This window comes from Aegilops tauschii, chromosome 1, assembly GCF_002575655.3.
Source record: "Aegilops tauschii subsp. strangulata cultivar AL8/78 chromosome 1, Aet v6.0, whole genome shotgun sequence".
Classification (NCBI taxonomy): Eukaryota; Viridiplantae; Streptophyta; class Magnoliopsida; order Poales; family Poaceae; genus Aegilops; species Aegilops tauschii.
Window position 1 is genome coordinate 489999607 of NC_053035.3, and position 10452 is coordinate 490010058.

General features: G+C 50.2%; 2 protein-coding genes across 2 annotated transcripts; both read left to right on the plus strand.

The window, feature by feature from the left end:
• Positions 1 to 385: 385 nt before the first annotated feature.
• Positions 386 to 1508, plus strand: LOC109746722 (uncharacterized). Its single transcript, XM_073506500.1, has 3 exons — positions 386 to 463; positions 563 to 706; positions 1041 to 1508. Exons 1-3 carry the CDS (start codon positions 386 to 388, stop codon positions 1506 to 1508), a joined length of 690 nt encoding a protein of 229 aa, XP_073362601.1.
• A 3740-nt stretch (positions 1509 to 5248) lies between these two features.
• Positions 5249 to 7066, plus strand: LOC109746721 (protein SLENDER RICE1-LIKE 2-like). Its single transcript, XM_020305823.3, has one exon. It carries the CDS (start codon positions 5323 to 5325, stop codon positions 6808 to 6810), a length of 1488 nt encoding a protein of 495 aa, XP_020161412.1. The 5' UTR covers positions 5249 to 5322; the 3' UTR covers positions 6811 to 7066.
• Positions 7067 to 10452: the final 3386 nt, after the last annotated feature.

Here is a 10452-nt window from a genome sequence, read left to right on the forward strand (position 1 = left end):
TTGTGCATTTGTATGGTTCTTGGGTGAAAATCGAGTGAATTGCAAAAACCACCACATTTGGGGCATCGATTGCGGAAAACCACAAGGTCGCTAATCATTTGCAAAAAACACCGCACATTCACTAAACTTTTTGCAGTGTGCACTGATCGATCGATTTGGTTCGTTTGAGTGCTTTTCCGACAAATGGGGCCCGGTTTCCCTCTACGTGGCATAACGGACGGCAAACGGCGCCGTCTGGTCGAGACGACTTGGTCGGCTTGCGTCGGACGGGCCGACCGCGCCGCCCCCACTCCACTTCTCACTCACTCGCTCCTCTGCTCTCCCTCGCGCTCTCAACCTTGCTCTGCCTCCTCTCATCTCCGCTCACACACGGCCGCCGGCCGCCATGGTGTCTTGGAGCGACGGCTCGAGCAGTGAGGACTCCGACGTGCAGATCATTTCTTCCTACGACTCCCCTATTAAGGTCAGTTGGTTCCACCGGGACTGCATTTAGGGTTTTGATTTGGGCATTTTGGATTTAGGGTTTCAGCTCGATTTGAACCAGTACATTTGTGTTGCCCAGATCCCACCAACAATAGATGACCCGTTGTTCACTGGTGCTGCTGACGATTTGAGGGTGATGTGCGAGCATGGCAAGCCAGGGAAGAAATGTGTTGCATTCCAGGGGATAAGCACTGGGAGGAGGTTCATTGCTTGTGCCGTAGAAGTAAGTTAGCAAATTAGTTGCAAAGTGAAACCTCTCTTGTGTAGTACAGTTCATCTTTTCTAGGGTTAACTGTTCATGTTCTTGGGTTTACTGTTCATGTTTTGTTCATGTTCTAGGGTTTACTGTTCATTGCTCATAGTTCCTGTTCATGGTTCATTGATACTGATTTATGTTCATAGTAGCTGTTCATGTTAGGAAACATGCTCACAATAATTGTTGTTTAGTTTTTTGAGTTGAATTGATCTAACTGAATCTGCACCTTAACTATAACCTTAACTTAACTGAATATGTAACATGTGACAACATGTTTGAACTACTTTATTTTGTATTGCAGGGAGTTAATAACTGTGGATTAGTGCAGTGGGTAGATGAGGAGTGGCCAGATCATCTGCAGAATGCCCTCCACAAATTGTGGCTTATATATGAGGATAGCATCCAGGCCAATAAGATGGAATGCCTTGAGCATTCATTTACTGTGCACAATCTAGCACAACAGAGAAAAGAGTTGCAGGAGACTTATGAGAAGCTTGTTGAAGATGTGAACAACCTCTTGGATTCCCGGGATAATCTGCCACATGAAACTGATATGAATGTTGCTGACAGCAGCATGGAAAAGGATGCTGAGATCAAAAAATTGAAGGCAGTTGTTGATCAGTTGAAGTGCATTCATGTTGCTCAAGCCAATGTCATTAGGAATTTGAAGTTCAATCATCTGAAAGAGAAGGAAAAGATGAGCTCTGATAAGAGGACTTTGGAGTTTAGCTTAGCTTTGGAGTTAATTGCAGAAAACCACCACATTTGAGGCATCGATTGCAGAAAACCACCTAGTCACTAATTTTGTGCAAAAATCACCGCGTTTCTAGTAAACCTTCTGCAAAATGCACTAATCAGGTGATTTAGCCCATTTAATCATTTTCTGACAGGTGGGACCGCACTCTAAGAAGCTGACTTGGCAAAAAAATGACATACACATCCCTGGATCTAAAAACAAAAAGCAATCAAGCCCCTGTTCTTGATCTGATCCCCTGCTCCCGCTCTGAACGCCTCCCAATGGTCCGGTAGTGGACGCCGCCGGCCACTTCCTCTCCGGGCTGCCACCATTGAGAGTCGGGGGAAACATGGCGTGAGGCCGGGATGGACGGTGAGCGTGGCCGACGCCACTGCTGCTCGCGCCCGTGCGGCGGGCATAGCTACTCACGTCCATCCGGTGTGCCTCCCCGTCACCTAGCCGGCGCCGATGCAGGTGAGCAGCAAGGGCGGCGGTGGCTTGAGCTCCGGCCGCGGTGAGGCGCCCTCCCTCACCAGTCACCACGCCAACGCGGCCCAAGGAGCGGGGCTTGGGAGGCCGGCTCCGACGCCAGGGAGCGAGGGGGAGGAGGAGGAAACGAGCTCCTTGCGGAAGAACTTGACGCCGATGAGCTTTTGTGCGTGGAGGCGTTGAACTCCGTGGTCGACACGCAGCCACCGCGGAACCTGCGGGGCCGCGGCCCCGCCGCCTCCCGCACGTCGTCCTGCCGGCCGCCGCCGTCTTCCGTCGCCTCCGGCGACAAGGGCCTCCCCGCCGCCGTGTACCTTCTCCTTCCCTCTTTTCTCTTTCCTATCTTCTCAACTCTCTCTTTCTCCTTCACAGGGGAGCAAGCACGGCGCCTATCGGACCCAGCCATGGCCGCTGCCCCGCCTCCTGACGCCGGCAACTGGCGCGTAGCCGCCCCTCCGTGCACTGCTGGCCCTCGTGGTTGCGGAGATGGCCGGCTGCTCCGCCCAGCGCGTCGCTCCGCGCGTCCCTGGCCAAGCAGCGCGGCGGAGGCCAGGAACCCGACGCCCAGCGCGTCTCTGCCCGGGCTGTGGGGGCTGATTGCTTTTGTGTTTTAGATCAAGAGGTGTGTGTGTAAATTTTTTGCTCTTACAATCTGGTCCCACTTGTCAGAAAGTGGTTAAATGGACAAATCACCTGATCAGTGCAATTTGTAAAAAGTTTACTAGAAACGCGGTGATTTTTGCATAAAATTAGGGACTAGGTGGATTTCTGCAATTGATGCCCCAAATGTGGTGGTTTTTTGCAATTAACTCCAAAAGAAAGATATGTTTGTTGGTTGGATACATAGGAAGAAGAAAATTGTGTTTTCCTCGTTAGTGGTACTACTCCACGTCGGTTCTGTTGTTTGGCGTTGGACGCGCGGTGCGGGCGCGACAATGGAATCAAAGGGACGCATCATGAATTCATAATCGAATCGATCGAAGGGACGCATTTTTGTTTTCAAGCCGATCGCGCAAGGAGCGTCCAAGCAGCTCCTTGAGTTTGCACAACGACCGGATTAGTAGGCCACGCCTCAATGGAGCGCCATGAACGTGCCCTTCTCGTTTCAAAGGGTCACCGACGAGAGCCGTGAATGTTCCAGGTCCTCCCCGGAGAGGAATGCGGCGGCCGTGAACTCCATCCTGATGGACCCGGATGCCGCGTCCACGTCTCTCCCCACGCCCATCGACGTCGTGCTCGGATGGATCGCATCCGTGCAGCCCAGGGTTTTCACGGTCCTGGAGCAGGAGGTGGACCACAATAAGCCGGGGCTGCTGACGCGGTTCAACAATGCCATGTTCTACTACGGCTCCGTGCTCGACTCCATGGAGGCCATGTCTGTGAGCCGTAGCGGCGCCATCGGCAACGGAGCCGGCGCAGATGCGTACGTGCAGAGGGAGATCTTCGTCATCGTATGCGGCGAGGGCAGCGCTCGCCTCTGGCGCATGGGTCTCACACTCTCACTCACGTACCCATTCACGGTGTCTGTGTGGAGCGCAATGCCCGCCGAGGGCGTCGACACTGCCAAGGAGCACGCTGACAAATACTACAAGCTGAAGATGAGCATCGGCGAGAGCAGCGGCGGCCACCTGCTGGACGCAGGGGGAATGCCCGCGCAGCGAAAGAGCGCGACATGCATTGCATGTTGGTTTGAATAATTGTTCAGAGTCGTCGAAGGCAGATTGTCAATCGAGTCTAGGTCAATAAAGTGTCAATCTCAAAGTCTGTGAGAGAGATAGTGTCGCCATTCCTTCCTGGTTTTATCCATCGAACAGTTAATTTGTTTCATCCGTTGCAAGTAGATCATGGTTGATTGATACTATTTCATGTTGAAGATACATGTGAGGATGTCATGGCACCTTTCCTTGTTGGGGTCAGCAAGACCGATATATATATTAACACGCTATGTAAAATATAGTAATTTTCATAAAAATGTACTAAATTATAAATTTGGGTAGTAAAAAATTCTTTTCTGAATTACTATATTTTATACACTGTTTTACTAGATTTTGTACATAACGTCTATTCTACATCTACGCTTAGAATAGTGGCTGGAAACATCCATCCATATGCTATCTGGGCAGAAACCTGCATGTGCATACGCTTTCTTGCAGCTTAATTAGAGCAAGCATGGAGCGGACCCAGCCTTCCTCCCTGTCGTATGCAAGTCACCATACATGGCACCCAAGTTCGTACGTGGTGGCATCTGCACTTCAGCGGCAGGCACAACATTTGACCAAGAACCCAGTAGCATGCAACGCCTTAGCCTATTTGCGCGCACGCTGGCAGTGCCTGGCCATTTGCGGATTCTCTTCTCCGCAGTATGCATGCAACATGCAGCTGGGCCGACCCATAATAAGGTCCAGTACGCTGGCATCGCATGCAACGCCATCCATCCGTCCATCCATCGACATGCGCTAGTGATTATTTTAATTGTAAATTTAATATTCTAAATTTGGAAATCGACCGTTGCGATAGTGATTATTTTCAATTATCTATTAAAAAAATTAATTCCAAAATTAATAGTGCGGTAGAGTTTAATTTAGTAATTTAATAAAATATTTTCATATCGAGCGTCACGATACGCAGTTTACTAGATTATGAAATTTAGACGTAATTTAGGAATCAATCTTTTGCGATCAATTATTCTTAGTAATTTATTAAAATAATTCTAAAATCGACAATAACTATTTTCTTGCTGGAATCGACGGTTACCGCGGGGATTAAATTCATGAATTAATTGATATCAATCCCGAAGACCGAAAACGTATGCACTTACGTCACTCGTACCATGCCGGGCTCGGGCTCGGGCCCTAGTTTTCGACCCGAGGCCCGGGCCAGAAGTGTGGGGAAAAAACTTGCACATCTCTGTGTGTGTCTGTGTGTGTGTGTAGAAATTTCAAGAATACACATATGTATTCTTAAAACAAATAAACTAGTATGTTTTTCAATTCCTTCTTTTTCTGAAACGGAATGGTTTTCTCGGTCCCAAGCATGCCATGATCATATTGGGCTTGGTGTAAGCCCAGCCCAAACCCCAGCCCGGCCCTGGCCGGCCTGACACGGCTGTATGCCCCTGGTGTATTGTGAACCATCCAATTTGCTTCCCCCAACGTACCCGCCCGCACATCCACGGTTTCCCGGACGCCATCAAAATGCTTCGCTACGGCGCTATCCCCACCTCCACGTGTGCACCCAATCGGCGCTCTCCACACCTACAAATACGCCCGGAGCGTGGACATGGACGCTCACACACAGCCAGCACTCGCAGCCTAGCCTAGCACTCACAGCCTTCACGCAGCTCGCCCGCGAGGAACACATGGGCCATTTCGCCCTCAGCTGGCAGGGCATGGAACCCGCCCCCGCCGCCTCCCTGTCCGGCGCCGGTGCTACGCTGCCTCTCCACTCCGTCCAGGGCCCCGCCGCCGCGACGAACGGCGCCGCCGCCGCGAGGAACAACGATGACGCCTCGTACTGCCTCGACCCGGCCACATACGCGCCCGCAGTCCCGCCGACCATTGCGGAGGCGGGGGCGAAGAGGCGCCAGGATGCGGAGAACATCGCGCTCTACCTCATCCACGTCCTCCACAAGTGCGCTGAAGCCATCGAGGCGGGCGACTATGCGGTCGCGGCCGGCAAGCTCTCCGAGGCGCGCACGATGCTCGCGACGTCTGTCTCGACGACCACTGGGATCGGCCGTGTCGCCAGCCACTTCGCCGCCGCGCTGGCCCATCGCCTCTTCCCGGCGTCCCCGCACTCCTCCTTCACGCTGGACGCCTCACCGGAGCGCGCCGGCGAGCTCTATCGTCAGTTCTATGACGCGGGGCCATACCTCAAGTTCGCACACTTCACGGCCAACCAGGCCATCCTCGAGGCGTTTGAGGGCTGCGACCGCGTGCACGTCGTGGATCTCGCCATCAAGCAGGGCGTGCAGTGGCCAACCCTCATCCATGCCCTCTCCATCCGTCCCGGCGGCCCGCCGTCCGTCCGCATCACCGGCATCGGCTCCGCGCCCGCCGTCGACGAAGCTGGCCTCCGCCTCGCCGAGCTCGCGCGTGCCATGAACGTGCCCTTCTCGTTTCAAAGGGTCACCGACGATAGCCTGGACCAGCTCAAGCCATGGATGTTCCAGGTCCTGCCCGGAGAGGCGGTGGCCGTGAACTCCATCTGCCAGCTCCACCGCCTCCTGGTGGACCCGGACGCCGCGTCCACGTCTCTCCCCACGCCCATCGACGTCGTGCTCGGCTGGATCGCGTCCATGCAGCCCAGGGTTTTCACGGTCGTGGAGCAGGAGGCGGACCACAACAAGCCGAGGCTGCCGACGCGGTTCGAGAACGCCATGTTCTACTATGGCTCTGTGCTCGACTCCATGGAGGCCATGTCCGTGAGTCGTGGCGGCGTCATCGGCAACGGAGCCGGCGCCGACGCGTACGTGCAGAGGGAGATCTTCGACATCGTCTGCGGCGAGGGCAGCGCCCGCACCGAGCGCCACGAGCCGCTTGCGTGCTGGTGCGATCGCCTCTTTCGGATGGGTCTCACTCACGTGCCGCTGGGTCCGAGCGCAGCCTATCAGGCGGCCAAGCTTGTCCGCATGTTCTCCACCGCCGGGTTCCGCGTCCAGGAGATCGGCGGCTGCCTCTCGCTTATGTGGCACGAGCGGCCCCTGTTCACGGCGTCCGTGTGGAGCGCAATGCCCGCAGATGGCGCCGGCGCCGGCGCCGCCGAGGAGCGCGCCGACAAGCACAAGCTGAAGATGAGCATCGGCGAGAGTAGCAGCGGCCACCTGCCGGACGCCGGGGCGCAGTGAAAGAGCGCGACATGCATGCATGGTGGTTTGGATAATGGTTAAGGGGAGTCGGAGTCAGATCGTCTATCGAGTTTAGTTTAATTTGTCACTTAGTCGGAGCTTATGCTGCAGTCATGAGTCAGTCAGTCGTCAAAAGTGTCGTCAGATTCAGATGGATATCGGTCTAGGTCAATAAAGTGTCGCTCTCAAAGTATGTGAGAGAGATAGTGTCGTTATTCCTTCCTGGTTTTATCTATCGCACAGTTAATTTGTTTCATCAGTTGTAAGTAGTTCATGGTTGTTTGCTACTAGTTCATGTTGAAGATACATGTGAGGATGCCATGACACCTTTCCTCGTTGGGGTCAGCAAGACCGATAACACCTTATTTGCGCGTAGGATGGCAGTGCCTGGCCTTTTGCGGCTTCTCTTCTCCGCAGCATGCATGCAACATGCAGCCGAGCTGACCCCATAATAAGGTCCAATACGCTGCAGCGCATGCAACGCCATCCCACTGGTAGAAAACGAAGCTTTATCACCGATTCGTAAGGGTCTTTATAATACCAATTCTGCAACCGACACTAAAGAGTGAACAATAAAGGTCCTCCTTTAGTACCGGTTCGGCACGAACCGCCACTAAAGGCCCATCACGTAGCGTGAGCTCGCGCTGTGGTATGGGGGACCTTTAGTACCGGTTGGTGTTACCAACCGGTATTAAAGGTCTTTTTTGAATTTTTTTCTGAAAATTTTGGAAAAAAATATGATTTTTTTTTCAATTTTCAATTTTCTGAATTATTTGATAATTTAGTCTCTAATCACCTCTCTTAACTACTCAAGTGTGGATCACTCATTCCAAATCATCTAACTTCCCGACCGGTCACCCATCCTCTCACTCCCCCAGCCTGAGCACGCTTAACTTCGGAGTTCTATTCCCTCTACTTTCCAAGTCTACACTTGTTGTTTTCCTGACAAATGTAAGCTGACAATCCTATTAACCCTCAGCAGTTTAGCTTGAGCATTAGGTCACACGTTTCACCGTTTGAGTTTGAAACTATTATTCTAAAAAACAGTAGTTATTTAGTAACACTAATATTTTTTTGAATAAGTTTGACCACAGTTTGACCATAGTTTGACCACAGTTTGACCATAGTTTGACCAGATTTGACCAAAATTCAAAAAATTGAAATAATTATTTAGTAACACTAATATTCTTGAATAATTATGTAGTAACATTAATACTTCTTGAATAAGTAGTTTGACCATAGTTTGACCAGATTTAACCAAAAAACTGAAATTTGAGCATATCTTTTTTTCCTTTTGTAATTTGAGGATTCTAAAAAATTGCAAACAGGTCATAGTCCCTTTTGGAATTTGAGCATATCTTTTTGACCAGATTTTCGTGCTGAATTTTTTAATATATTATACGTTTTTTTCTGACATCGTATGCAAAAGTTATAGCCGTTTTATATTTTCCCTACACTTTTTGCAAAACATGTCCAAATTGAAGTTTTCAAATTTTCCTAACTAGTAGATGTAGTAATATAACTACCTCTCGAAGGATTTTATTTTTTGAAGTTTTTATCATTTTCTTTTGATTTTTTCAAAACTGAAATGGCGATACGCGCGGGGGGGGGGGGGGGGGTGTTAGAGTTTGAAAATTGCCCCATTGTCCCGGTTTGTGTCACCAACCGGGACTATAGGTCAGACCCCTTTAGTCCCGGTTCATGGCACGAACCGGTACTAAAGGTTAGCCCTTTAGTACCGGTTTGTGCCACGAACCGGTATTAAAGGTGATCGTGGGGCCTCGGTCTGACGCCAGCCTGCCACCACCCCTTTAGTACCGGTTCGTGGCACGAACCGGTACTAAAGGTTCAATACGAACCGGCATTAGTGCATAGCCGTTCGAACCGGCACTAATGGTACCATTAGTACCTGGCCAAAATCAAACCGGGACTAATGTGTCTCACATTAGGTCCTTTTTCTACTAGTGTCCAACCATCCATCCATCGACATGTGCTGGTGATTATTCTGATTGTAAATTTAACATTCTAAATTTGGAATCGACCATTGTGATAGTGATTATTTTCAATCATCTATTAAAATCAATTTATTCCAAAATTAACAGTGCGGTCGAGTTTAATTTAACAATTTAATAAAATATTTTCATATCAAGCGTTATGATACGGAGTTTTACCAAATTATTAAATTTGGACGTAATTTAGGAATCAATCTTTTGTGATCAATTATTTTTAGTAATTTATTAAAATAATTCCAAAATCTACAATAACTATTTTCTTGCTGGAACTAACTGTTCCCGCAGGGATTAATTTCATGAATTAATTGATATCAATCCTGAAGACCTAAAGCGTATGCACTTACGTCACTCGTGCCATGCCGGGCTCGGGCTCCGGCCCTAGTTTTCGACCAGAGGCTCGGGCAAAAAATGTGGGAAAAAAACTTGTATATCTGTCTGTATGTTTTTAGAAATTTCAAGAATACACATATGTATTCTAAAAACAAATAAACTAATATGTTTTTCAGTTCCTTTTTTCTAAAACAGAATGGTTTTCATAGTCCCAAACATGCCATGATCATATTGGGCTTGGTGTTAGCCCAGCCCGAACCCCGGCCCGGCCCGACCCGGTTGTATGCCCCCGATCTATTGTGAACCATCCAATTTGCTTCCGCACCCCCGCCCGCACATCCATCGAAACGCTTCGCTACGGCGCTATCCCCACCTCCACGTGTGCACCCAATCGGCGCTCTCCACACCTACAAACACGCCCCAAAGCGTGGACTGGACGCTCACACATAACCAACACTCGCAGCCTAGCCTAGCACTAACAGATTTCACGCAGCTCGCCCGCGAGGAACACATGGGCCATTTCACCTTTGGCTCGCAACGCATGGAACCCATCCCCGCCGCCACCCTGTCTAGCGTCGGTTCTACGCTGCTTCTCCACTACGTCTAGGGCGCCGCCGCCGCCGCGATGAACGCCGCCGACGGCCAGTACTGCGTTGACCCGGCCACATACGCGCCCGCAGTCCTGCCCACGGCCCCACTGATACGTCTTTAACGTATATATAATTTATGAAGTATTCATGCCATCTTTACAACAATTTTATATGGTTTGGGTGCAATTTTATATGATTTAAATGGAATTAACCTGAATTGACGTTGTTTTCAGCAAAACTACCGTGGTGTTGTTTTTTGCAGAAATAAAAGTTTTCAGAATTGGACGAAACTTTTTAACGATTTTTTTGGATGAAAAGAGAAATGATGGAGCAAAGAACCACCAGAGGGGGGGCCCTCCTGCCCACAAGACACCAGGGCCCTGGTGGGTGGTGGGCCCCTCGCGGCCCATCTCAGTGTGAAACCAACACAAAAAAATCCTATAAATACACAACCCCCAGAAATAACCCTAGATCAGAAGTTACGACGCCGCAAGCCTCTGTAGCCACAAAAAGCTAAACTGGACCCTGTTCCGACACTCTGCCGGAGGGGAAAATCATCACCGGAGGCCATCTTCATCATCCTAGCGGCCACCATGATGAGGAGGGAGTAGTCCACCCTCGGGGCTGAGGGTTTGTACCAGTAGCTTGATACGTCTCCAACGTATCTATAATTTATAAAGTATTCATGCTGTTATATTATCATTCTTGGA